The 26,714-nt window shown below is 48.5% G+C and overlaps 13 protein-coding genes across 13 annotated transcripts; 6 read left to right on the top strand and 7 right to left on the bottom strand.

Annotated features, from left to right (window-relative positions):
- Positions 1-729: 729 nt before the first annotated feature.
- On the top strand, positions 730-1,959 carry CHO1 (CDP-diacylglycerol-serine O-phosphatidyltransferase). The gene has a single exon (XM_019128926.1). The coding sequence runs from the start codon at positions 950-952 to the stop codon at positions 1,748-1,750; it is 801 nt and encodes a 266-aa protein (XP_018985313.1). The 5' UTR covers positions 730-949; the 3' UTR covers positions 1,751-1,959.
- Positions 1,960-2,297: 338 nt separating this feature from the next.
- BABINDRAFT_8167 (uncharacterized protein) lies at positions 2,298-3,899 on the bottom strand (the record flags this gene model as incomplete). The annotated part of the gene is made up of 1 exon (XM_019132744.1): positions 2,298-3,899. The coding sequence occupies one exon, from the start codon at positions 3,897-3,899 to the stop codon at positions 2,298-2,300; it is 1,602 nt and encodes a 533-aa protein (XP_018985312.1).
- Positions 3,900-4,130: 231 nt separating this feature from the next.
- BABINDRAFT_176137 (uncharacterized protein) lies at positions 4,131-5,080 on the top strand. The gene is made up of 2 exons (XM_019131010.1): positions 4,131-4,163; positions 4,229-5,080. Exons 1-2 carry the CDS (start codon positions 4,146-4,148, stop codon positions 4,967-4,969), a joined length of 759 nt encoding a protein of 252 aa, XP_018985311.1. The 5' UTR covers positions 4,131-4,145; the 3' UTR covers positions 4,970-5,080.
- Positions 5,081-5,145: 65 nt separating this feature from the next.
- Positions 5,146-8,402, bottom strand: BABINDRAFT_161636 (uncharacterized protein). Its single transcript, XM_019128925.1, has one exon. The coding sequence runs from the start codon at positions 7,920-7,922 to the stop codon at positions 5,226-5,228; it is 2,697 nt and encodes an 898-aa protein (XP_018985310.1). The 5' UTR covers positions 7,923-8,402; the 3' UTR covers positions 5,146-5,225.
- Positions 8,403-9,587: 1,185 nt separating this feature from the next.
- Positions 9,588-12,731, bottom strand: BABINDRAFT_161635 (CCR4-NOT core subunit). The gene has a single exon (XM_019128924.1). It carries the CDS (start codon positions 12,457-12,459, stop codon positions 9,937-9,939), a length of 2,523 nt encoding a protein of 840 aa, XP_018985309.1. The 5' UTR covers positions 12,460-12,731; the 3' UTR covers positions 9,588-9,936.
- Positions 12,732-13,324: 593 nt separating this feature from the next.
- BABINDRAFT_161634 (coatomer subunit alpha) lies at positions 13,325-17,701 on the top strand. The gene has a single exon (XM_019128923.1). The coding sequence runs from the start codon at positions 13,750-13,752 to the stop codon at positions 17,338-17,340; it is 3,591 nt and encodes a 1,196-aa protein (XP_018985308.1). The 5' UTR covers positions 13,325-13,749; the 3' UTR covers positions 17,341-17,701.
- Positions 17,382-17,725, bottom strand: BABINDRAFT_138064 (uncharacterized protein). Its single transcript, XM_019127112.1, has one exon. It carries the CDS (start codon positions 17,642-17,644, stop codon positions 17,423-17,425), a length of 222 nt encoding a protein of 73 aa, XP_018985307.1. The 5' UTR covers positions 17,645-17,725; the 3' UTR covers positions 17,382-17,422.
- Positions 17,726-18,212: 487 nt separating this feature from the next.
- UTR2 (Utr2p) lies at positions 18,213-19,538 on the top strand (the record flags this gene model as incomplete). The annotated part of the gene is made up of 1 exon (XM_019131766.1): positions 18,213-19,538. The coding sequence occupies one exon, from the start codon at positions 18,213-18,215 to the stop codon at positions 19,536-19,538; it is 1,326 nt and encodes a 441-aa protein (XP_018985306.1).
- Positions 19,539-19,804: 266 nt separating this feature from the next.
- On the top strand, positions 19,805-21,709 carry BABINDRAFT_167081 (KH domain-containing protein; the record flags this gene model as incomplete). Its single annotated transcript, XM_019130484.1, has 1 exon — positions 19,805-21,709. One exon carries the CDS (start codon positions 19,805-19,807, stop codon positions 21,707-21,709), a length of 1,905 nt encoding a protein of 634 aa, XP_018985305.1.
- A 150-nt stretch (positions 21,710-21,859) lies between these two features.
- Positions 21,860-22,678, bottom strand: BABINDRAFT_171521 (60S ribosomal protein eL34; the record flags this gene model as incomplete). Its single annotated transcript, XM_019130820.1, has 2 exons — positions 21,860-22,200; positions 22,642-22,678. The coding sequence occupies 2 exons, from the start codon at positions 22,676-22,678 to the stop codon at positions 21,860-21,862; spliced, it is 378 nt and encodes a 125-aa protein (XP_018985304.1).
- A 570-nt stretch (positions 22,679-23,248) lies between these two features.
- Positions 23,249-23,838, bottom strand: MMD1 (isoleucine biosynthesis protein). The gene is made up of 2 exons (XM_019128922.1): positions 23,776-23,838; positions 23,249-23,674 (listed from the first exon to the last, which is right to left on the bottom strand). The coding sequence occupies exons 1-2, from the start codon at positions 23,806-23,808 to the stop codon at positions 23,306-23,308; spliced, it is 402 nt and encodes a 133-aa protein (XP_018985303.1). The 5' UTR covers positions 23,809-23,838; the 3' UTR covers positions 23,249-23,305.
- A 257-nt stretch (positions 23,839-24,095) lies between these two features.
- BABINDRAFT_161629 (uncharacterized protein) lies at positions 24,096-24,464 on the bottom strand. Its single transcript, XM_019128921.1, has one exon. The coding sequence runs from the start codon at positions 24,419-24,421 to the stop codon at positions 24,104-24,106; it is 318 nt and encodes a 105-aa protein (XP_018985302.1). The 5' UTR covers positions 24,422-24,464; the 3' UTR covers positions 24,096-24,103.
- A 1,514-nt stretch (positions 24,465-25,978) lies between these two features.
- On the top strand, positions 25,979-26,680 carry PCL7 (Pcl7p; the record flags this gene model as incomplete). The annotated part of the gene is made up of 2 exons (XM_019130951.1): positions 25,979-26,346; positions 26,410-26,680. Coding segments are annotated over 2 exons (639 nt in total), but the record flags the coding sequence as incomplete, so codon positions are not given.
- Positions 26,681-26,714: the final 34 nt, after the last annotated feature.

Here is a 26,714-nt window from a genome sequence, read left to right as displayed (position 1 = left end):
AAAGATATAAATAAATTAAACGAACAATTACTTGCATATGTGCTATTAACCGTATTGATAAAATAATGAAAGTGTAGTAAAGGTGCCATTTAACTAGATGGAAGTCGGAGTTCATTATCTTCTCACCTCCAATAAGCGGACACTCTGGCATCGTACCCGCCTCAGTATATAAGACCACTGATTACCCTTCTCTTGCGTATATGTTACATATGAAAAGTATTCTCTTTTAGCTAGTTAACAATATCCACTATTACCTATTATATATGCTACAGAACGTATATATATCACAGAAAGTATATATACTCAAAGACGTTATGTAAAAGATCCTGGGTGGTAGCGATAAGCATAAAAACATATACTTGCTTCTGATCAAAAACCAACGCGAAGGAGTAACTATAAACCTAGCATCTTCCCATGCTCTCCATATACAAACCCTTTTTGAACAGCTTTACACTCGCAATGTTGAGTACGGACCACACCCATCAATTCGTTCCTGCGGCTGATTCCACGTATCACATGCAGATTTGACAGCCTGCACCTGGGAGACGTTTCCATCTTTTCCCTTGCGTATCGTTGGGCCGATGGAGCGGTCATGCTCACGGTTAAATCTCCAGTTTCATTTTATTGAAATTCTATATATACCATAGTCATAGCAAGTTGTGGAAGTTATGATATCTTTGGTGATCAAGAAATATGAAACACGCTGGTAGCAAACTGCACCAAATCTGTCTTCAGGGTATGTATTACACGCACGGAAAGTGGACAAAACGGCTTTAATCGGTTTTTTTCTCTCACTCTGTTTGCGCTTGCTGTGGGGGAGGCTGGGTCCAACTTCTTATTTTGTTGGATTGCTGCGTGCCCCTAGAGACCGCTCAATTATATAAAGTAGACATCTAGGAACCGTAGTACTGTAACTACAAGATCTTAAACCATCCTCCGATAAATTAAGATGCCTTCCAGCCCCCCACCCAACGCTGTGTCCTCCGCCATTGAGAGCGGTGACGAAGCTGACTTCGAATTGAAGGCCAGAGCACCAATCAGACGTTCCTCGTCTCTCTTCTCTTTGTCCTCTTTTCACGAGGAACCATTGCCCCCACCTGAGGAAAAGGACTTCATTGCCTTTGACTTGGATGACAGACACTTTTCCCTTGTCAGGAACTTGCACATGGCTGATTTCATTACGTTGCTCAACGGGTTCTCGGGATTCTACTCCATCATCTCTTGTTTGAGATACACCTTGACGGGTTCCACGCATTACGTCCAGAGAGCCCATATCTTCATTGGATTGGGTTTGTTCTTTGACTTTTTTGATGGTCGTGTGGCTAGAATGAGAAACAAGTCTTCCTTAATCGGCCAGGAGTTGGATTCCTTGGCTGACTTGGTGTCGTTCGGCGTTGCCCCTGCCTCAATTGCCTTTGCCATTGGCTTGAGATCCACCGTTGACTGCTTGTTTTTGACCTTCTTTGTGTTGTGCGGATTGACCAGATTGGCCAGATTCAACGTCACCGTGTCCAAGTTGCCGAAGGATACCTCTGGTAAATCTAAGTACTTCGAAGGTACGCCCATCCCAACTTCTTTGACATTGGTCGGTACTATGGCATACTGGGTCAGCAAGGGCTGGATTCTCGATAACTTACCCCTCGGTGTTGTCTTTGAAGGCGGCTTCTTCGAGTTTCACAAGGTTTCCGCGTTATTCGCCTTGCTCGGCTGTGCCATGGTCAGCAAGAGTTTGCACATTCCCAAGCCATAGGTGACAACAGATTTGTAGAAGCACCTTCTCTAAAGATAGCTATAAGTGGCGAACTTTGCGTACTCTGAAGATTGCATAAAAATATCTGAGGCAGGAAAACTGTATTAAATACTGAACGGTCCTTGAAGATACCTCCCCTTTGAATCATTATATGTATAGCAACATGTAACCAATCGTTCTTTTTATAAACTAGACATTTTACAGCGTTCTATTCTTTGGATTGTAGGTTCAAGGGACTATTCCATTCGGATCTGGATCTGCCTAAATGCCAGAGACCGCTGTATCCAGCTCTAAAACAGAAATAACAACCCTTGGATAGCCCCCTTTTGTAGCAAGTATTGTAGAGTTCAACTTGTAGGTCTATAGATGAAACCTGATTAATTTTACATTATTAAACGTCTGGGAATGTCGATACCATTAATTCAAAAGACAGATTTAACCACCCTTTGATTACTCTGACCGCCCTTTTATAACCGATTATACAATAATATTGTTTAGAGGCATACTGAAGGCTAGTCAAATTCATGGTTCATAATGCTGAATGCCGCTAATTCAAACACAGGTGGTTTTTCCGCGGAGCTGGCGGAGGGGGCCGCGGCAACGGTTTATCCAGTCTGAACAGCGATGCTTTTCCACCCGAGTATATGGGTGGAGGTGGGGGAGGCGGTTTCCTTCTATACGGAGCTGCCCGAACAGCCGAGGAGCTTCTGAGCTTCACCGGCGGAGGCGGGGCTCTGAAATCGCCGAGGGAAGAGGAGCCCAGCGATGTGGACTCGATGGATTGGGTGTCCATAAAGGAGGTGGCACTTCGTGCGAGAGGGAAGTTAAGAGATTCAGTCGAATGCTCGTTTTCGGGGCTCAAGAGGCGGTGAGAGTTCAAGTTTACTGCTTGGAGATTCTGGCTGATATCTTCGTCCAGTTCATCGTCAGACCCCCCGTCTTTGAGCCACGCAACGTTCATGCAATTGACGGCTAGCCGTTTGGTGGCGTCGGACTCGAAGTTGTAGGCCAAGTTTTCCAACAAAACGCGAATATCGTCAGTTTTGTAGCACAAATGTGGGAGGGCAGAGTAGGTCAACATGGGGTAGAGTACCTTAAGATAGATATTTATCAACGGCTCCTGTTCGGTCGACAAGTCCAGAAGCTCGCGAATGAAAATATCGATCAATATCTTTAGGTCGTTGATGTAGAAGTAGTCGACGGTGAAGCTGGTGGTGAACATGAGATAGAGAAATTTGAGAATGAGGATCTTGATGAAGTGTGACTGCTCGCGGTTAAAGTAGTAGATCAACAACTCGGGAAAGTTGTTCTGTGAGTGGGAGATGACAAATTTGAACACGCTGTTGATAAAATGCGGCTTTTCCGCCTTCTCAAGCTGGTAGAACTTGATCACAAACTGCTCGTTGAGCACTAGCAAAATGCGAAAGACGATGTAGTTCACATCGTCCCATTCGTACAGATACTCGTCCTCAAACAGTTCGTTCTGCTCATTCACCTCTTCATTGTACAAGGATTGCTTCAAGTTGAACTCCTTAAAGTCGATCAAGCGCTCGAGGTACGCATTGTTGATGAGAGTCAAGTCTTCGAGCAGAAACGCTTCTAACCTTATCACCGCCAGGAGAAGGTCCTGGAGAAAGTGCAACACCTTTGCGTCAGTGCGGCTATCTAAAATTGCCTGGAACAAGATCCGCTTAAAGCCCAAGTCATCTAGATATGTCATGAGCACCCCCCGTGTATCGTGGGAGGCCTGGTTAGCTAAATACTTATCCTCGCGCTGTAGCAACGCCTTGAGTACGCAGATGAGAAAGCACTTGAGATGAACATCTAGGGAGGGAACCCCTAGCATGGAGAGAATCTTGCTGAGGATGAATGCGTTGTTCAGCACAAAAAACGGAGAATTGATCAACCGCACACTATAGCGCATTACAATCTTTTCCAGTGTCTTTCGGTCGCGTGACTGTGTCTCGGGGAATATATGAGGAGAGTGCAAGTTGCAGACAATAACCTTAAAGTAGATTATAAGGTGAGAGTTCAAGATTTCACCATCGTCTGGGCAGGTACTGTCGTGGCAGCGCGGGTCCTCCAAAATGTTGGTGATGAGGGTGTGGAAGTCCTCACACGAGAGCTGGCTGATTTCTGTATCGTCCATCGGATGCAGGGCAACAATCAAGTCGCAATGAGAAAGGCACAATTGGTAGTGTCCACAGAAATTCAAGGCGCGGTTATATGTTCACTCGAGAAGGGGTCCAGCAAGCATAGGTATATGGGCCGCGTGACAAGGCCGCGAGGCGTCAGGTCGCGCTAAGATGCCCCACTTGAAAAATATGCACCTCCTGCGGCATATCTATATCTGATAACAGTTGACACAGAAAGCATCTCCGGCTCTTGCACAGCAATGATTAAGTTGACAGAGGTATGGATTATACGAATATCATACGAAATTTGTGATATACAGACTGATGAATTCTAACACGATAGGTGTACACGTATACAGACTTGGCGGACAGACACGTGCAGACAGGCAACCTCCAGCTTGCCATCAGTCTTCTTACGTTGGCTAACAACTGCACGCAGGGCATTCTTGATGCGTATGACGGAGATGAGATGATCATCCATACCGTTTCCCTGATCCAGCGAAGTAACTTGCAGCGAATACTGGATTTGCTGGTGCGATTATTGGAGGCAGCAGCCATTGAGCACCAGGCCCAGGGTGCGACTGGAAATGACCTCCACAACGAAGCGCTTCTTGAAGAAGACTCCACGTACCCGAGATTCGACGACCCTATCATTATCCAGCTGCACAATAAAGAAAAAGAGCTTCCGTACTCTCCTAACGAAATTCAGGAGCAGAACTTGCGGCACCATCTCTCCCAGACCCAGAAGCTCAACGACGACTACCTAGCGGATATCCGGTTCTTCAGCAGCTTGCACTTGCAAATGATCGAGGAAGTGGGCAGGCAATTGGACGAATCGGAAGACAAAGCTCTCAAGGAGAAGCTCAAGTCGACGATGCTGCGGTACAAGCAGGGGCTTATCGATAAGGAGTCGCGGATTTTGAAGACCCAGCCAGTGAGAGCGCAGGCTTTGCAGACAGATTTTGGGAATATAGTGAACAATTTCCGCTTGAAGCTCAGTTACTTGGCAAAATACGAACGCAAGTGGAATAACTTGGTGAAGAGCGCGAGAAAACGTAGAGACGAGGGGAATCTTAAACTGTGAGGTTGTCGTACTTTTATCATAACATTTTAACGGTATCCGTGGAACTTTCAATACATTATCATATACTCTGTGGAAATTACAATACCTTTCCATTTATTCTGTGGAAATTCCAATACCTTTCCATTTATCTTGTAGAGAATTCCCCGACTTTAGCAATATATCACAAGTATTTCTCCATACAATCACTTACACCTCTTTACAGATCTAATACTCATAACCGCATGCTTAATTATTTATTAAGTCCTGCTCGTTTAAATCAATGATAGGGGGTAACCGTGACACTAGGAATTTCCGGAAAGCCCCCCTCAGGAGAAGTACCCTCACTGGAATGGGCTTCCGTCACGAACCCCTGCAAAACAGCACCGATGTTACTGGCCCCACCAACATCGCCGGTGGAGCCCGTGCCACCGTGCAATACATGCTTTATCTGGGAGGCTTGAGTAGCGGAAATAACAGAGCCAGTGCTCATGTTATGCTTTGGATTGAGAAAGATCGTGTTGGTGGCTCCGGCCACAGGTGGGGTTGTCACCTTAGGGCCAAAAGAAAACCCCAGACCATCGCTGAGGTTGGATACAACCGAGCCAGAAGAAGTTGAGCGGTGATGCACAGACTGATGGGAGCCTCCACGGCTGGCCGCTTGCACCGGCTGCTGAATAAAACTGAAGACATTTTCGGTAGGGGAAAAGCCAGGACGAGGGGAGACAGCGCGTGCCACAGCCTGGGGTTGTACCTGTTGCTGATGGATCTTCTGGGAGGTTCTTTGCATCTGCTCTAATTGCTGCTGATGATACTGGATGATTGCCTGCTGCTGTTGCATCATAAGCTGGGAGGTGAGATCCTGCGATGCGCTCAGGTCACAAACAGGGGATACCCCGCCAGACTTTGGCGTACTATCAATACTCCAAACAGGGCTTTCCACCTCATTATCCTTCGCCAGGATCTCAGAGTCTTCCACGGGATTAAAACTCGTGTCAAAGGGGTTTCTTTCAAAGACACGCTCAATGTTTGGAGAAATCATCGGAGAGAGAGGGTGAGACTGGATTCCTACCACAGAAAGGCCATCCTGGTCAAGGTTTTTGTTGCCACCGAATTGGTAATTGAGGTTGGATAAAGAGAACCCAGAATTAGAAGACGACTCAAGTACACGTTTAGGAGTTTCGGCAGTTTTGGATCCGAGGCCCAACTTTCCGAGGAGTTCCTTGGTCTTACCCACATCTTCAAACATGTTGCGTTCTTCGGCGATCGGGGTCTGTTGGAGAATATGGTCACTCTGGGTAAAGGTCTTATTCTTCACCATCAACTTGGATTCTACGTACCCAAACCTCTCCTCTATTGAATCAAACGACGTCAAGTTGTTCAAGTCATTAAACCACTTGGCCAAGTCCACGGGGTCGGTACACTTGAAGACGAAGGAGGTTTTGGTAATTGCGGAAGTGGCGCCACTGGCCAACACCATGGTCGACTTTGACTTGCTTGAGGATGAAACGGTCACGTTGATGGAGAATTTACCCAGGGACTGGTTCAAGTTCGCCACGATAATGTCGCTCAAGTTGAGAGACATGGTTGGATACGGATCATTTTTTCTATCCGGGGTTTTGAACTCGTGGATGAAATTGGGGGTCAAGACGTAAAAGTTGGTGGCGTAGTTCTTCAAAATTTTGTTCTTTTTCAACAAGTAGCCCGATCTGATACACTTGTTCAAAAAGACCTCCTTATGCGGATAGAGGATGGAAGAGAGTTTTCGTGGGTGCACCTGGGCGGCCACCATGAAATGCTGGGGGTTCTGCATGATGAAGTTTTCCCACTCGAAGTTGGCAGGTTTGGACAAGATTGTGGTTTTCAACTCTTTCAACAAATGGTTCACCGGAGAGTCCATTTCCTGACAGAGGCACACGCTGTACTTGTTCAATGCGTTGGAGATCTCCTTGAAAATGATCTTGTCTAGTTGCTCCCCAGCAGACTGCAAGCTGACAAAGTTTTCCTTGATGTAGTTCTCCTCAATCAACTGCTTTCGGAGCTGTAATTCCAAGCGCAACTTCAACAAATACGGATCATCCTTCGGAGAGTACTGGTACTCATCCACCGACACACTTCGCGTTGCAATTCCCAAGCCATACTCGTTAGAGAAATACTGAATAGATTTGATAAACTGCGCGAGCAACTTTCCCGTAATCGCCACCTCAGTCTTGAGACTGGTAACCTTGAAGTCTTTCGGCGTGATGGATCGGATCTCCTTGATTTTAACCACCAAGTCCTTCCGGAGGTTTTCCAACCGCGGAATGACCTTGGTCACCAACTGAACGGCGGTTTGTTGTTCCTTCACGTTAAGGTTTTTGTGGTAGTTGCTAAGGATAGAAGAAAGATCCATGATACCCCCAGCACCCTGGCTGGTAAAATACGTGTCAGGGATCTTGAAATCATTGTTGAGGGGGGTTTCGGGACTAGTAGGTGCGCCCAGGGGGAGACAAGGCTCCGAAGCGAGGGTGCTGGTAGAGGCGTTACGTTCCGACATCATGAGATTGACCAAGCTTCCGCCCGATTTGTTCCGGGAATGGCCCTTCTCGCCGGCTACGGTTGGATTCGGCTTAGAGGTTGCATTGTTCGCCACTTGCCCAAGTCCATGTTTCGAGGCCGCGATCTTTGCCCCAAGCTTGTTGACCTTGTTGGCAGACGCAGTCTTGATATTAAAGCTGAGGTTGTTACCCTGGTTTGAAGGAAACTGCACGCTTTTCAACATCTGAGTGTTGATCTTGGAGTTGTATTCCTTGACGAGCGACGTTTCCTTGAAGTAGTAGATCAACTGCTTGAGGATTTTGCGCCAGATGGTCAATCGCTTAATCAACTCTTCCGTGGGAAGCGCATTGACCGGGATGTTGATGTGGTACGGTGACTGAATGTGCGAGGCGGGCAAGATTTGTGTCGTGGTATCGACCGGCGTGGTCACAGTTTCCATGTTGATTTATAAACTAACCGAGGAAAGCCGGGAATAGTGGTTCGGAAGCTAACGAATGTTAAAGTAGAAGGAATGGAGCGGAGGGGGGCGATATTCGAGCGGAAGATGAGAAATGACTGAGTTAATATCCCTCACGGATCACAGCTACACTCAGGAAGGCATAGGGAAGAGTTCTGGCTGAACGGATGTAATTGTGGTACGTTGCAACGTCTATCAACGTCTGCAGGAATGTTCCGTGGTCTTTACCGTGGTAGCGCTGCGGGTGTCGTACCGCGGCTCTGACGTAATGGGAAGTGATAACTGCAGGCGTGAACCGGGGAAAGGATGGAAGGTCCGGTGGCGCATGGCTGAGGATATTACTAACTCTTTGTTTGTAATATGATTGGCCAGTGCTGAAATACATATTTTATCATGAGAATAGTTTCCGTGCTGTTACTGCGATATTCATTTGAATGGCAGATGCTAAGCATAGGAGGATCGGTGCTGGAGATAACTGCGGTGCGTGCGAGGTAAATAGAGCGACCTAGATCCAACAGGGGTAAGCTCCCAACACATATCATGGGCTTAACAATAGTCCTGTATACTGGGACACCAAGGCGTAACAACCTGATGAGCAAAGTATTCTCGGGATGTTCTAAAAATACATAGTGGTTGTCAAGTGTTGAGGATAGGAAGGCTCAGGATGTCTGATCAATGCAGACTATGACGTCGTTTTAGAGCGCGCCGTGTGTCAGATTCCATACCACGTGCACGCGCCCTTGGTACCCAATGCTGGCGCTACGGAATATTAGATGTTCCCGAGGTGTGTATTTTACAAGTCAGTCAGAATTAGTAGGGACTATATTTGATATGTGGTCTTTAATAGTCAACTAATACCTTATCTTTTTATTAGATATTTATCCGGTGGGAAGCATACGTCTCGTACGGAACGTTATTCTTAAATCTCGCATATAGCAGTCGAGGCCCTAGGAAACAAAATGCATCTTAGGTGCGGATTTAAACTCTATATAGTTTACCCGAAATAGACTCACAACTACCCCGAGGGGGTGACGGTATGTGCACTCTCAGTTAACACCAGCCTAGAGTAATGCTGAAAGTATACACAATTCAGTTGAGACCATTTACTCCGAGGTACAATCGTGCCGGGATTTCCGAAAAGTTCAAGCTTTACGCGGACCTGTCACAAAACCCAGTCAAGCTCAGCCTCTAAGCAAGGTGGTTAACGATCTAGTGTCTGAAGCAACGACAAGAAAGCTGCAAATTACTGTAGATTTCTAGATTTAGGTCATTAGCGTGGCGTCCTTCTGATAACACAGGTATGCCAAACTTTTACGGAGCACGAAGATTTAAATCTAGCTAAAAAAAAACAGAAGTGACAAAAGTAGCCCGGCTAAATCTTAAAACCTAAAGACCTAAGGCGACACCCCGTTACGCCACCTAAGACTCCAAGAGCGACGGTTTAAATACATGTTTACAACGTTATTACAAATAATCCTGTTGAAGTATCCGATCTGGTTAGTGCTATCAAGTCACGTAATCTAGTCATTTAACATCGTTATGCGACCCTCATGTTACATTAACCTAGGCACTTTGTCCACCTTAGCCAATAGGAGATACCCCCATACTCGCTTGCCATATGTTTATATAAAAAGTAGCTTAGGTTAGTCCGAACAGACTATTGTTATTGATCGATATACCACATGATCCTTATAAAGTATATATAATACGCCATGTACACTCGATCGCGAGTTATAAATCGATAGATTATTGTTGCATAATCCATTTAACGTCGTACTACCAACAAACCATAACCTACTACAGGTCACCATAATAAAACCCGCTAGCCTCACACATACAATAAAATTGTATAACTTTAGTGTTCTAAATATCAACTTATCAGCTAGAACAACCATGCTGGTGCAAGTTCAACTAAACTGTTAGAGGATCTGGATAAACCGTAAACCAACACTCCACTTTAACCTTATTACGCCTCATCATGCAATAAATCTTTGACTCACTTCTTCTTTTTCTTGGGCTTCTTCTTCTTGGGCTTCTTTTTAACACCAGCAATGACCTGTGCAAACTCACCCTCGCCCTCGGAGTGGGAGGAGTCATCACGGTGTACGGTCCACATAGACGCGCTGCTATCGAGCTCCAGGATGCGTGCCTCCAAGCCCTCGCGGCTGATCTTGCTTGCGCGCTCCAACAACTGCTCAAGTTTCTGTAGGTCCTGCGGTTTTACCCAGTCCTCAATGCGGTCCATGGCGCCGGCTGCGTCGTCTGGGATAGTGCCGCTGAGCGCCTTGAACTGCGTGAGGAAGTCGAGTAACTCCTCGCTAAACTCATCTGGCAAACCATTGATCATCTTGCTGCAGAGGGTGTCGATATTGTCAATGGTGGCGCACGCAGATGACACCGCACGCGTGAGCGTCTGCGAGCGCGCTGGGTCAGAATACACGCTTGTGCGCGCGAGGTCAGTCTGCGAGCCCGTAGAATCGGTCTTTACATCCATGAGACGACGCACACCCTCCTCCAGTGTCTGCTGCGTGCTACCAACGAGCTGGCTGTGGACGGCGTCAAAGTTTGCGAGGAGGTCGTCGTCGGGCTCGCCACCGCGTGTGCGAAAGAACAAGTTACGCGCGTGAGGCAAGAGTCCGACCCACTGGATCAAAAGCGTCTGCAACTCCGCACGGTACTCGGGGTCTGTGATCGATAACACGCCCTTGTTGACCAATGACTCTACCATCAAGCAGAGGATCTCCATGAGACGCTTGGCGGCACCGCGCGTATGGAAACGGTTCCACGCACGCGCATCGTTGTCAGCGCGCGTCTCGGGCATCGCGGTGAGGTACGTTGCGGCATTGCTCAAAAACTCGTGGAGCAACATGTTGCGCTCCACATCGCTGAGCGTGAGCGCTCCAAGTCGCGAGAATTGATAGCGGTTCAGCGGCACCGCACCGCGCTGGCCCGTGATGAGTTCGTGGATGTAGTTGATTAACGCGTGGCTCACCTCCAAGTGGGTCAAGAACCAGATCAATACCCGCCGGTAGCCGTGCGCCATGAGCATCTCATCCATCATGCATGACGCGACCGCCGGGTTAAGCCGCAAGATCGGCTCAAACTGCGCACCCACAGACCAGACGTCGTAGATCTTGTCAGGAGTGACGACCTCGGGGTCAGGCACACGCGCACGCTCAAACGCATCACGCGCAGCAGGGCCGAGGGCAGCTAACTGTATCTGCTCGTCAAACTCGTGCTTGACGCTGCCCGCGACGGTGCGAATCGCCTTCTGACCCAATGTGTCACTGACCACACGGTCTGCCATGTGGGTGAACGCAGCCGTGATCTCAGACCAGCTCATCACATCGCCGCGCGCGAGCGTCGGGTTGAATTGCATGTTCTCGCCGCGCGGAATATCGCGCCAGTCGCGGCCGTCCTCGTCGTAGTCAAGCTCGCCCGCGCGCGAACGTACCGCCGTCGGCGCGGGCTTGTCTGCGGGAACGGGTTCCTCCTCGAAGTAGTCGTAGTCAAACTCACAGTCGCAGCGTCGCGGTGGCTCGTATCCGTCGTCGTCGCTTTCATCCTCATACTCAATGTCAAACATGTATTTCACATCCTCATCGTACACGTCGTTTGGTTCCATGTCGTAGAGGAGCTCGGTCACCTCCACGAGGTCCGCGCCAAGCGACAACATCGCAGTCACGTACCAGCGGATGTCGCACGTGAGCGAACCGCTGGCGAGCTTGCGACCCAAAGGATTCATAAAAGAGAGGAGCGTTTCATGCTCAAAGTCGTGTACGAGCGCCTTCTTGATATCCCCGTTGAGGATACTTGCCACAACCGCACGCACCGCCGCAGAGCCGTGCACGGCTGCACGAACAGACTCAGGCGTGCCCGGACCGCCTGCGGCCTCGTCGCGGCGGTCCACGTCGAGCCCAAGCACCACAATATTGGTGTGACACTTCCAGAGCTTGAGCAAGTAGCCGAGGAACGGGTTGAGGAAGATGTTGTCGGTTGCGGCGTAGAGCTTGTGGATGGCGAGAGTGGTAACACACGTGACCGCGTAGAGGAGTGCGAGGTCCGTCGAACATACACCCAGCAGCGTCCATAGTCGGAGGTTCGCGCGTTCGTGCGCAGCACCGTTGTCGATGCTACGGAGAAACGCATCGTCGTAGCAGTTGAGCTTGAAGTGGATCTGCTCGAGGAGCGCCATGAAATGGTACGCAAGGTCGAAGTGTGGCGTGGGCGACTCACCCTCGCCCTCGCTCTCGCTGTCGCTGCTGGGAAACGTCTGTTGGAAGCTGAGCGCGATGAGCACGTCCGAGAGTGTATCAAGAGAGAGAATCGCGTCGTCGTTTTCCTCCGGCTGTGTAAACGGGTCACACAAACCGGCCGCGAGTACAAAGATCCGCCGTGTGAGGCGCGCCTCGATCCCGAGTACTCGGCACAACGTGCGGTGGCGCTTGCATTTCAATTCTACCGCATTTACGCAGTGGAGCGGGAGGTCCACCGCAAAGCTGTGTTCAGAGTCGGACATATGTGTGGGGTTATGTATTAATAAGTATGGACAGTAATGGAATATGGATGTTTTGGTTGATGTGATCGGGTATGATTAGGTGGTGACGATAGTGATAGAGGGCGTGAAATAGAGTATGTGCACGCAATGTACGTCTGGTATGGTGTGTGGGGTTTGCCTCTTCTAGGTCTTGTGTCTTTGGGTAAATGGAATGCTACTCTTATGCCTGACCAATCTTTCCCTGCAGTAATGATAAACCGTTACGTCGCTTCAATTGAGATAAGCGATTCTGCCAGGTAGCTCAGATATCGGCCTCGAAGTTGCACGTAATTTTTTCTGGAGGCGCTATGTACAGGGTGTCACGTGGGGAACTATGAATAGAGGAGGGTCGGAGATAAGCTGGGGACATGTAGGAATACAGGTTGTTTTGTTATAGGCTCAATAAACTCCCGAAAATTTATTTGAAAATCTAAATAGCCCAAAATGTGCAGATGGAAGCGATGGGGAAGGTGGTCGTTTTCTGATATAGTAGATAAGTGCACATGCGCAAAGTTATTAGTGTCTGAAAAGATCTCTTAGAAATTTTCATGATCGATCAGGTTACCTTACGGTGGATATGGCGATTCTGTGAGGAATTATTGTTAAACCCTCTATTGCTCCGGATTCTATTACTTGAATTTCAGGCTACGTAGGCACTACCCCCACTACTGGTTCACGATTACCTATCTTTGGCCAAAGCCAGCTGTTTCAATAATTAAGTTTGCCAAACAATGGCTTAATCTTTGGTCCCATCATATGAATATTTAAACCAAATTCAATCTCCATATTCATTACCACAACTCCAGTCGGTGTCAAACATGCCAGTTTTGTCCAAGCTCTATCCATCCAACGCTCAAAAAAACACACCAGGAGGTTCTTTGCATTTTGCTGAATTCGCGAACCATTTTCCTTGGGGCAATCACGTGCAGCTCTCGAAAGCCCTGAGTTCTTAACAAACCTCCAAGCTACACCATTCTGTCCGTCTCAGGGAACCCACTCACCTGTCTAACTCCGGTAATTAAAAAGGGGCCGTTAAGCCTCTTTGGCGGTTCCCCTGCGTATATCTCGCAGCTTGAAACTTTTTGATACTCAACTCATCACGTGATATCCGGGTAACACGCTAGATGCCAGCACACTGCGTGCCACAACATCGAGCGTGTATCGATCTGGTATCAATTTACACGCGGAGCCAAAAGTGCCGCAATTCGCGCCAATTCATCTTAGTCTCCACCAACGCATTCTCCGTTTCTCTTTGCTGCTTACCAATTCAAGATGAAGATGTTAACGAAGTTTGAATCGAAGTCGTCGCGGGCGAAGGGTGTGGCTTTCCACGCCACTAGACCGTGGCTTCTCGTCTCCCTCCACTCCTCCACCATCCAGCTCTGGGACTACCGTATGGGCACGCTCATCGACCGTTTCGAGGACCATGAGGGCCCTGTGAGATCCGTTGCGTTCCACCCCTCCCAGCCGATTTTCGCCTCCGGTGGCGATGACTACACCATCAAGGTGTGGTCCTTGCAGACCCGCAAGTGCATGTTCACCCTCAGTGGCCATTTGGACTACGTGCGGACCGTGTTCTTCCATCATGAGTTGCCGTGGATTATCTCCGCGTCGGATGATCAAACAATCAGAATCTGGAACTGGCAAAACCGCCAGGAGATTGCCTGTTTGACCGGCCACAACCACTACGTCATGTGCGCCCAGTTCCATCCGTCAGACGACCTCATTGTTTCCGCCTCTTTGGATCAGACCGTCCGTGTATGGGATATCTCTGGTTTGAGAAAGAAACACTCCGCGCCAACCTCCTCTGCCAGATCGTTTGAGGACCAGTTGGCACGCCAGAACGCCCAGCAACAAGACATTTTCGGCAACACCGATGCCATTGTCAAGTACGTGTTGGAGGGCCACGACAGAGGTGTCAACTGGGCCACGTTTCACCCGAAGTTGCCGCTCATCGTCTCTGGTGGTGACGACAGGTTGATCAAGCTCTGGAGAATGAGTGAAACCAAGGCCTGGGAGGTTGACACCTGTCGCGGCCACACCAACAACGTGCCGTGTGTGCTTTTCCACCCAACCCAGGACTTGATCATCTCTGTCGGCGAAGACAAGACCATCAGAACCTGGGACTTGAACAAGAGAACTCCAGTCAAGCAGTTTAAGCGCGACAACGACCGCTTCTGGTTGACCACCGCCCATCCATCGATGAACTTGTTCGCATCCTGTCACGACTCGGGTGTCATGGTGTTCAAGTTGGACAGAGAGAGACCAGCCCACGCTGTCTCCCAGAACAAGATGTTCTTCATCAATGGCGAGAAGCAAGTGCAGTACTACGACTACGACAAGGCCTCCACCTCCTTACCAATGTTGACGTTGAAGAAAATTGGCAAGTCCTGGTCCTCCATCAGAACCTTATCCTACAACCCTGCCGAGAGGTCCATTTTGGTCACTATGGGCGAGGCGGACGCCTCCACGTATGCGTTGATCCTGCTTCCAAAGGACGTTACTGGCGCTATCGAGCCGACGGATGTTCGTCAGGGTGAGGGCAACTCGGCCACCTTTATTGCGCGTAATCGTTTCGTCGCCTTCACCAAGTCTACCCAAACCTTGGACGTTAAGGACTTGACCAACAACACCACCAAGTCGATCAAGCTTGACGGTGTTAAGGACATTGTCAGCGCCGGTCCAGGCACTATCTTGCTTTTGAAGGCCACTTCCGTCGTGCACTACGACGTGCAGCAACGTAAGGAGCTTGCGGAAATCCTGGCCAACAACGTGAAGTATGTCACCTGGTCCAATGACGGGAACTACGTGGCATTGTTGTCCAAGCACACCATTACTATTGCCTCCAAATCCTTGGAACTCATCTCCTCTATGCACGAAACTATCAGAGTCAAGAGCGCTGCTTGGGACGACACTGGGGTCTTATTGTACTCCACCTTGAACCACATTAAGTACACGTTACTTAACGGTGACAACGGGATCATCAAGACCTTGGAAAACACCTTGTACATCACCCGGGTCCAGGGAAAGCAGGTGTTCTGTTTGAATCGCGCGGGTAACGTGGAAAACCTCACCATCGACCCGACTGAGTACCGCTTCAAGAAGGCGCTCGTCAACAAGAACTTCTCGGAGGTATTGCGCATCATCAAGAACTCCAACTTGGTTGGGCAGAGCATTATCGCGTACCTCGAAAAGAAGGGCTACCCGGAAATCGCGTTGCAGTTCGTGCAGGACCCGGAAACCAGGTTCGAGTTGGCCATTGAGTGCGGAAACTTGGACGTTGCGTTGGCTGAGGCCAAGACCTTGAACAGCAAGTCCTCCTGGGAAAAGTTGGCCAAGGAAGCCTTGGTCCAGGGTAACTATGCTACCGTCGAGTTAGGTTTGCAAAGATTGAAACAGTTTGAGAAGTTGTCGTTCTTGTATCTTGCCACTGGTGAATCTGCCAAGCTTGCCAAGATGGAGGCGATTGCCGAGCACCTTGGCGACTACTCTTCGTTGGTGCAAAACACATTTTACCGTAACTCGGTGGAGAAGCGTGTCCAGGTGTTGATGGCCTCCGGGTTACACCCATTGGCGTACGCTACCGCCAAGGCCAACGGTTTGGATGAACTCGTAGAACAGATTGTGGAACAAACTGGAATTGACGAGGCGTCGATCGTGCTTCCGGAGTTGGGTGCTCCTATTACCTTGCCGGAATCTCGTGGGGTCGTGGGCAACTGGCCATTGAGAGAGTCTTCCCTTTCTTTCTTTGAACAGGCGCTATTGGGCCAGGTAGAAGACCTCAACCTCAACGAAACCGAGGTTGAAACCAGACAAATCACCAACGACTTTGAATCCGAAGCTATTTTCGACGACGAAGATCTTGCTGGTGAGGACGCCTGGGACCTTGGCGATGAGGACTTGGATATCGAGGTTGAAGAAGAGGTGGTGGTTGAAGAATCCCTGAGTGCCGCGGCGGAGTTGAACCTTTGGTTGCGTAACTCGCACAGTGCCGCTGGACACGTTGCTGCCGGTTCCTTCGAAACTGCAGCGCAGTTGTTGAACCGTCAAGTGGGTGTTGTCAACTTTGAGCCGTTGCGTAAACGTTTCCTTGAGGTCTACCAGGCCAACAAGCTCTACGTTCCGGGAACTCCAGGGTTGCCATCCTCTCAGGTGTTTATCCGCGCTGACTTTACCGAAACCGAAAACAAGAATGTGCACCCATACATTCCGGGCTACGAGAACGTGGAGGCCAGATTACATGAGGGGTTCAAGCAATTCCGTTCCAATAAACTAGAGGAGGCCATTGCGATCTTCCGTGACATTATCTACACCATCACCGTTTCTGCGGTTCCGAGCACCGAAGAAGAAGACAAGTGCAAGGAGATTCTCACCGTCTGCAGGGAGTATATCTTGGGTTTGTCGATTGAGTTAGCCCGTCGTGCGCTTGACCCTGCAGACATCAAGCGTAACTTGGAACTTGCCGCGTACTTTACCAAGGCCCAGCTCCAGCCAGCCCACAGAGTCAACGCCTTGCAAGTGGCCATGACGCAGGCGTTTAAGAACAAGAACTTTGCCTCGGCGTCTTACTTTGCAGGCGAGTTCTTGAAGGTGGTTTCGACGGGTCCTAGAGCCGAGCAGGCGCAAAAGATCAAGACCAAGGCGGACCAGTCGCCGTACGATGCTTTGGATATCGAATTCAATCCGTTTGCCGAGTTCGAGATCTGCCCTGCCACGTTTACCCCAATCTTCAAGGATGCGCCGTTCGTTTCTGAAGCCTTGACCGGTGCCAAGTACCAGCCAAGCGAGAAGGGCAAGATCGATTTCATTACCGGAATCACTGCCATCGGTGCATCGGCTTCTGGTTTGCGCGTTATTGCCTAACCATGTTCTCTTCTCTCCCTACCCCTTTCTTTCCCTGTTATACTACTTCCTTTTTATAGTGTTAAAATTGCTTTATACAGCGTTACCGAAAGCGGCAGTTTTGTAGCTGGATGTAGACCGATACTGGGTGAAGGTGAAAGGAACTTGCAAACGCCAAATGCCATAATAAGGTATCCCGCTCTTCACCCATCATACTTTTTTTGGTTCCTAACTGCAGAGTTCTACTGGTTATTTCCGTTCGGAGATACCAACTTGTACGACCTCTTATTCTGATTTCTTGACGCCATATGCGATTCCTATTCATGCTTGAACTTTATTTATATTATACCTGCAGATATCCATAATAAATGTCACCGTCGACGAATCATCATGCAAATATTCTCAGTCGTGCATGCATCATAGTATTTCCGGTAAATACCTCGGGAGGCTGTGTTCTATACAATGAAAAGCCCACACTATACGTATTGTTGGCAGCTTGGAGGGGGCGTGCAAGGAGGTGCAGCGAAAATAACGCTGTGGGCGTTCCAGGAACGCCCCTCGGAATGCCCGTTTACTCTATCGGGACAAATGTCAATCCGGCACTGGGCAAGTGTCACGCTGAATTTCTTTTTCCGGGTCATGATCCAACCTGATACGAGGCTTACGCGTGGTTTTTTTTTTTCATCACTATTTATAGTACCACAAACTAGAATCTAGAAATTACGACGTCCCTGGAGCTGTTTCTTTGCCAAAATCCAAGCTTCAGGCTCTTACCTTTTATTTTCCTTGGCTCTGAAATTTATCCCCTTTCTGAATTTTAGCTCCCCCTCAATACAGCCCCATTTTCACGGCTTACCATGAAATCAATTACACACATCGTCGTTGCGGCGTTGATGTTGGCGTTTGCCAGCTACGTGAACGCAGCCGCGAGTGCGATCATCTGTAACGGAACTCAGAGCTGCCCCGAATCTTTGCCATGCTGCTCCCAGTACGGTGAGTGTGGAGTCGGTGCGTACTGTCTCGGTGGGTGCGACCCAAGATTCTCCTTCAGCATCGGAGCCTGTATGGCCATGCCTGTGTGTAAAAACATTACCACGCAATTCAACAACAAATCCGCGCTTGCCAACATGGACACCTACCTCGGTAACGCCTCCGAAGCTGACTGGGTATACCTGGGGTATCTCGTGGACTACGAGGACGAAGATGCGCTCATTATGGCCATGCCTGCTAATACCGCCGGTACTGTTATCTCCTCCACCCACTACATGTGGTACGGGAAGGTATCTGCAACTGTAAAATCGTCGCATCTTCAGGGTGTGGTTACTGCGTTTATTTTATTCTCGAACGCCAAGGATGAATTCGATTATGAATTCGTTGGTGCGGACTTGGAAAAAGTGCAGACCAACTACTACTACCAGGGTGTGTTGAACTTCACCAACTCCCAGAATGTCACCGTCGACGATACCTTCGACAACTACCACACGTATGAGTTTGAATGGACCGAGTCCCAGATGAGCTGGAGCGTTGATGGCGTCGTTTCCCGTACGCTTAAGAAGAGCGACACCTGGAATGTCGTCAACAAAACCTACTTCTACCCACAGACCCCTGCCAGAGTCCAGTTTTCCTTATGGCCAGGTGGTGCAGCGTCTAACCCTATCGGTACCGTGGACTGGGCCGGTGGTGAAATTAACTGGAATGCTCCTGATCTCACCAACCCTGGCTACTACTACGCCATCTTGAAGAATGCTTCGATTCAGTGTTACCCTCCGCCACCCAACATCAAGACCACCGGTAACACTGCATACATCTTCAACAGCACCGCCGCTACCGAAAACTCCATCGAAATCACCAACAACAGAACCGACCTCGGCTCTTTGGACAAAACCGGATTGGACCCAGGTGAACCGGCTGACGAGAATTCCTCATCCTCCTCGGGCACAAATAGTGGCTCTTCCACTAGCACTGCCACTGCGAATGTGATCCCAGTCGGTATTGGTGTGGGTAACGTCCAGGGTGAGGGTAACACTGCCGCCAACTCCGCCAATACCGCCAATAACGCTGCTACCACCACTGCCGCTGCTGTCACCGGGTTTGTCCAAAGCACCAAGAAGACCTCCTCCTCCAGCAATGCCGCCCACGGCTTGAGAGGTGATGTTAGCTCCTTGAAGCAATGGATTTCCGCCGGTTTCCTCTTTGCCCTTTCTCTCATGCTTATTTAAATCTCTAATTAGAATACAATGTACCTGTATCAGTAAGCATTTCATCTGAAAATATCCTTTGAAGCAAATAATCCCCCAGGATTTCATTGGAACCCGCGCCATATTTTAGATGTGTCACGGCTAATAACATGGAATGTCTACGCAGATGTATCGTGCGCGTCAGCAACAAAAATACGCACCAAGCTTATTTAGATAAAGTGAAACGTTTCTCACATGCTTATACCTGATCGGACTGATGTCGCCCCATTCCTTTGACTGAATATACAATGTTAAAGCCTTCGCTAAGGGTGGTAAATCTACCATACTGCCGTTTTTCTACAAAGACGTGCAAGCAACACAGGCTCCTGGGGATACCTAAAGCTGTGATACCCCAAGAACTACCTGTCCTGCCGGAGATGCTCACCACCTTGACCAAATCGCCATGGATCAGCACCATATCGAAAAACTGCCACGTAAGAATAACGCCCCTCGCAGATCGCCTACTCTTTAGTCCTATGAAGGATGAATCCGCAGCTACTATTACTCACGCAGTGTCCGAGGTAGAGAAGATAATCCAGTCTGTAACAAACCACAGGCAAGAGGTTTCCATCCCTCTGGAATATCTTAGACTCGTCTTCAGAAACATTAGAACGGTTTTCTCTAACACCCCAGATATCAGCATTCAGGCAGGGGCTCTGTGCAACGCCAGTAATACAACTGAACTTGTGGTATCCCACCCCGACTCCATCCAAGTCAGCCGGGCCATCGTGAAACTACTGGCTTTTATAGCAAAATTGAGCCAAAACACAATGACAACTAGTCCAATACCGGCGGTTATAGGTCACACGGTTCTCTCGCCAAATAGCTCTGCAATTAGAAGGCTTAGCGACAACCGGATTTTGGTTCACTTCAACGACGCTCCTGGTCTGTGCCTGTATACCCTCACTAGCTACGAGTACGGTATCGTATCCGCAAAGTTCTTAGAGCTTTCGAGTCTTATCGAAAGATATACCATCCACTCAGCAGAGATTGAAATAGACGATTCCGCATACAAGTCGCTTCAGAAACGATCCGTCTTCTCGCGCTTGGAATCGGAATTCAAAGTCACGCTAAGAGGCGATGGACTGCCTCACACCAGAATGCTGATTGTGCACATTGTTGGTGATAAAGAAGGGATTTCTGAGACAGTTAGCCAGAGAATCAAGGATTTGAGCACTCTGATGGAGATTATCAGTCCAAGAATACCCCTCCCTTCTATCAACGTAGCAAGGGCGCTATCTGGGTTCTATGGTTATCGCTTATCTGACATCATGAATGACACGGGAACCTGCATCACGCTTTGCCAGAAACCGACCACTTGTCTAAGGGAAACCTCCGAGCAGCCATTCAGCCTGAGCGAGATTTTGGTCACAGGCAATAGCATCGAACGCATCGAGAAGGCAAGCTCCCTCATCTCTCAGCTCATCACTGCCTTGGCTTTGAATGGCAAAACTATTCAACTACAGTTACCCATTGTGCACAAGTTAGTCGGGCCAGGAGGGGCACACATTAACAACATGCAAATACAGACAAACACCAGTGTCCAGCTTCTGCATGTGATTTCCCACCAAAACGAGACAGAGGCTTATATCACGGGTGAGTCCCCCGAAAACGTTGCTGATTGTATTCTCTTAATTAACCACCAACTATCCAACTTGACCGCGTATTCTCAGGAATTTCCTATCCCTGAGGGGTTTGCATGGTGGCTCAGAAAGGCTGAAAACGCACACATTTTGCAGACCAATAGAGATGAGAACGATTCAATTGTTTTCGTCGATAAGAATCTCGCCAAACGGATAAAGAACAGGCATCGATTGTTAATCCAAGCCCCTACTAAAGCCCAGTTTGACAATTCATACGCCCAAGTTAACAGATACTTGAAAAGGTTTTATGATAACACCAGATCAATCAGCGTAGACCGGGAGCTTTTCCAGAAGTGCTTCCCCATGAAGACTAGGGTTCAAAAGGACGAATTTAGGGCGATTGTGAGGGACACTGCCACCAGCATCACTATCATCAAAGAAAAAAATGCCAACGACTTGGTGCTTAAATTCGATAGCATCGACAAAGCTGGTATACATGAGGCAATCTCCAAGATTGAGTTTAAACTAGACGTGGGCAAGATTACCATGGACAATGATGCTTCACGCTAGCCGCTTAAGAAAAGTTACATACATTACGGATCGGTTAAATTGTAGAGTTGATTCGAGAGTGGGGAGAAAATAAGAACAATGGTACATACAAGAGACAGAGATATCGGTAAAGGTTATCCTGGTCGCTAGCACGTAGCAGTATGGCAAGACCTATTTGGTAGACTTCTTGGCAGTCTTCTTTTCAGCCTTCTTTTCCTTTTCAGCAGCATCCTTCAAGACTCTCTTGACGATCTTTTGTTCCTCAATCAAGAAAGCTCTAACGATTCTTTCCTTAACACAGGTGGCACATCTGGAGCCACCGTAAGATCTGGAAACGGTCTTGTGGGTCTTAGAAACCTGAGCGTATTCTCTTGGTCTCAAAGAGGAGATACCGGCCAAAGCGAGGCCACAGTCACCACACTTGACGCGGGAACCGGACTTCTTGACGTGCTGGGCAACCAACTTACCACCTGGAGTCTTAACAACCTTGATTTGGTTGGACTTGGTGTTGTCTAAAGGGTGTTAGTAACTGGTTCAAACGATGGGGGAAGCGAAGGTTCGTATATGCGGCTAGTGAGTTGCCTTTCATGGATCTATTTGGATCTTGGGAAACGGGGGACTCATTGAGACTTTGTCAATAAGCCATAATACTGCTGGCTTCGAGCACTATTGTCGGTGCTTTGACGGGGTGTGGCACCATCCATGATAAGGGTCCTGAGCAAAAAAAAATTGGTCTCGAGGTACGATTTCTGGCTCTCTTTGAATCCATTACGGCCCCAAAGTGGTAAGTAACCTTTCTGAATCATTACCTGGTCAATTCCCGTGTGGCTCTTCCCGTTCGTTCTCTTTCGTATGGTGCCAAAGATATTTCATCGTCATTGCCGGTGCTATCTTTCTGACACCCCCTAATTTCGCATCTTCGCTCCCCAAGAAAATAGAAGATAAGGACATACAAGGATTTCTTCTTCTGTAGGTAACACGTTGAGCCATTTTGAAAAATTGTCAGTATAGATAGACTACCAACTAAATACCAAAGGTATGGCCGCCTTTGTATTTTTCTGTACGTGTGCACGGTAAATTTTCCATTTGATTTTCGAGCGAAAAAAAGAAAGGCGGTATTACCCGGTCCTTCAACAGAGTACGGTAAAGACACGCATATTAGAGAACGTTGTCCTGTACGCAGCCCGTTTATGACACCCAACGTTTCTCACCCCGCACTAAGCCAACCCAATGGAGAAAAACTGAGTTGGCCAAAAAGTTCGGTAGATGTTTAAGGATTGAAAATATACCACTTATGGTCCAAGTCAGAAACCCGTGTAGATGATGATAACAATACGGCTCACACAGGGGAGCTTCACAATGCATTAAGCCCATTAATGAGATTAGCTCTGGTTATCTACTGGGAGCACCTTTCATCATGTACGAGTTACCTTACAGTACGAGGGGGTAACAACAGCAGGTTGAGAACATCTAGATTAAATAATTAATATTTAGACACAAGACTGGTAATCCCGCCGATATTAGCACCTACAAGTGCATGTAGACCAATTCATCGTACGGCACAGTCTTAACTAGAAGAGTGGGATATTCCACATCCACTATAGACACTCTCAACGTTTAGTCTTTTTCAACGGCAACAGCCTCAATTTCGACTGGGACCCCCATTGGCAAGGCCTTGACGGCAACACAGGATCTAGCAGGCTTGTGGTCGTTGAAGTACTTGGCATAGACGCCGTTGAACTCAGCAAAGTCGGCCATATCAGTCAAAAAGACATTGACCTTCACAATGTGCTTCAAGCCAGAGTTGGCGGCTTCCAAAACGGAAGAGACGTTTTTGATACACTGCTCAGCCTGGTTAGCGACAGAGCCGCCGACTGGCTTGTTATCAGAGTTAAAAGGAATCTGGCCACTGACGTAGACGAACCCATTAGCCTTAATGGCCTGGGAGTAGGAAGCAGCTGGTGGAGGGGCGTCGTAAGTTCTGACCTGAAGAGTCTGTTAGTTGATCAAAATTGAGAATGGGATGTTGGTGCGACTTCTCGATAAAACGCAAAAGAGAAGGTTCACCCTTAAATATAGTTACATACTGGAGTCAAAGTGTGGGCAGATCTGGCGGACATGATGGAAACTCTGGCTAAGTTGGAGGATCTCTTTAAAACAGTAGAGGCAAGCATTGAAACGGGTCAGGGGTGGTCAAAAAAAAAGGGTAAATTAAAGTTCACAGAGCCCATACTGGGAATTACTTCTGTTTTATACAGTCTCTGGTGGCAGCCCGAGATCGCGCAGGTTAATGTCCGGGATGCCTGCAAGGCCTTCCATGAATAAAGTCGGAACTACATCGCCGCCGTCACGGTCAAACGTCTTAAATTTATTCATCTATATACAGGAAGATATTCATAGCAAGATGGACGGATCTCAATCCTTTCTCGACGCCATCTCACCTTGGACAATCTCGCCATCCAAAGGCTGTAACTTGGCGTACTTCTCTCTCAACTCCAACTGTAAGAGATGCTCTTGCTCGTTCAACATCTTCTTTCTGGAAATAACAGCGGCTTCCTCGCTGGTCTTCTTCAACTCCCTCCTTTCTTGCTTGGCGGCCACTCTGGCTGCATCCTTGATTGGGCCCTGTTGCAAGTTCAATCTCTCGGTTCTGTGCACAGAGTGGACCCATAACATGGTCCCGACGGCAAGGACACAAGAGGAACCAAAGGTAATCTTAGAACCAGTAGACATGGTGTGGTGTATAGTGCTTTCTTGAGCCGTGTAGAACGGCGATACTTGTCTATAGTCGTGAAACAATTATGTGCGATCGAGTTCTGCAACTATGACGGAAATTAAAAGCGAGCAAATATTCCACGTGATCTTTAATTTCGCGAAGGTCAATTTCGCAGGTAAAACGTTCCGCGAAAGAGCGGGTCGAAAGTAGCCAGAACGCGAACCACCTGAGGTTACCCGCCCTTCGACAGGCCTATGATTCCATGCAAGCCCGTTCACAAGCCAATGCTATAGTCTTGGGTGTACTCATGAACCTCCCCATAGAGATAGCTCGACTCGGCCCAGTAAGGTACCTCCCGTCCTGTCTCCACTTCCAACCACGTCGCACTGAGTATACCAGGGCTGACACTTGAATTCGGGAATTACACCGTTCTGCTCCCGTTACGCCCCGCTTACTGTATCAATTTGCATTAGTACCTCTCTTCTGTTCAACAGCCGCCACACATCCAATACCATAGCATGTCCGAATCCAACCCCATTGGAATCCCTATCGGCCATAATGATATGAATGTCGATCAGCCCCAGTACTTCCAGGGTCAGCCACAGCTCGACAACCAAGCACAGCACCCGCAAACCGGCGACGTCTATGCTGCCGACCCGTACCTATCCTCGTCTATGAGTTCGAGCCACGGCTTCCACAACTCCCCTTCAAACTTCAGCCCCCGAGCAGAGCCACCCAGTTACCAGGCTTCCACCTCCGTGGGTAATGGCAACCAGTTCATACCTGTCCACCATAGGCCCTCCTTGGGCGACTTGTACCACTCAAACTCAAACTTATCCCGTACCTCCAACCTCACCCAGAATTTGTTGCGCTCTCAACAAACCACCCCGCAGCCACAGCAGCCAAGCTATCACGTTCAACAGAACAACGCACAATTTGGATCGGCCAGCAATGGATTTATCCAGTACCCCGCCAACCCGTCTCAGACTGGCTCTTTCTCGCAACAACGCAATTTTGCAGACTTTGACCGGCTAGAGCCACAATCAGCCTTATCTCAACTGCATAACAACATTCCCATCCCCTTCCACAATACCCCGACCGTTGTATCCAACTCATACACGTCCATCCCTCCGCTGAACTCCTTCACCAACCCTAACAACTTAATGTCATCGTCCTCGGGCAACAACTTCTTCCAGCCGTTGAGCACCAACCATAGCATACCAACCACCACTATCAACACCGATAACATCAACGCGTTTGCGTACCAAGAGTCGAATCACTTTTCTCCAGTTACTAGCAATGGCGGACTCCAAATCCAACAGCCTCTGCCAGCCTCGGGGTTCGACAACCAAAGGCTAGGGCAATCCTTAAATCAAAATGGCAGCTCTAGCGGCAACTTCCCTCAGCTTCCCAGTGAGACCTACGATCAACTGTACTCTAACAGTGATTTCACCCCGGAACAGTATTCGGAGCAAGCCAATATGTATGATTTCTATGGTCTTGCAGATGAAGAGGATGAATCAAAGATGTCGTACCAAGACTTTTTGGGGTCGTTGGACCCCAATGAAGAGCACTTGAATATCGCCACATATCCCGTGGACAAGTTATTGGTAATGCTCTCGTCCCTTTTGACCAAAATTATTGATGCCAACGACAAGCTTCATCCGAACCACTTCAACGAGTTGTCTCAACAGCAGCAGCAGAGCCAAGACCTAAATTCCGGCGACGGAAACAATTCAGCAGCCTCCGCGGAAAATCGATACTTGGCTAACGTTTTAGCGTTTCACGGAAAGAATGTTCCGGCCATAAGTTTACACTCGTACCTCACCAGAGTTTTAAAGTATTGTCCTGTGACCAATGAGGTTTTTTTGAGCTTGTTGGTGTATTTCGACAGAATTGCGAAGAAGGCGACTGCACTCGCAGGCAATAACCAGCAGCAACAGTTCGGATTATCGTCCAGCACAGGCACCCCGAACCAGTTTACGTCTCCTGGTTCTGCTGGGAGTGCGTCTGGTATGCCACCAAAGACAGACCAGTTTGTTATGGACAGCTTCAACATCCACAGGTTGATCATCAGTGGTATCACTGTGTCTTCAAAGTTCTTCTCGGACATTTTCTACAAGAACTCACGTTATGCCAAGGTCGGTGGGTTGCCCTTAGACGAGTTGAACTATCTCGAGATCCAGTTCTTGCTATTGATTGATTTCAAGTTATTGATTAGTTTGAACGAATTGCAGAAGTATGGTGACTTGCTATTGCGATTCTGGGCCAGACAGAACTTCAAGGATAGCGTTGCAGGCGAAACTCAGA

The sequence above is a fragment of the Babjeviella inositovora genome, assembly GCF_001661335.1.
Source record: "Babjeviella inositovora NRRL Y-12698 unplaced genomic scaffold BABINscaffold_6, whole genome shotgun sequence".
Lineage (NCBI taxonomy): Eukaryota > Fungi > Ascomycota > Pichiomycetes > Serinales > Babjeviella > Babjeviella inositovora.
This window is presented reverse-complemented; position numbering and strand designations above follow the sequence as displayed.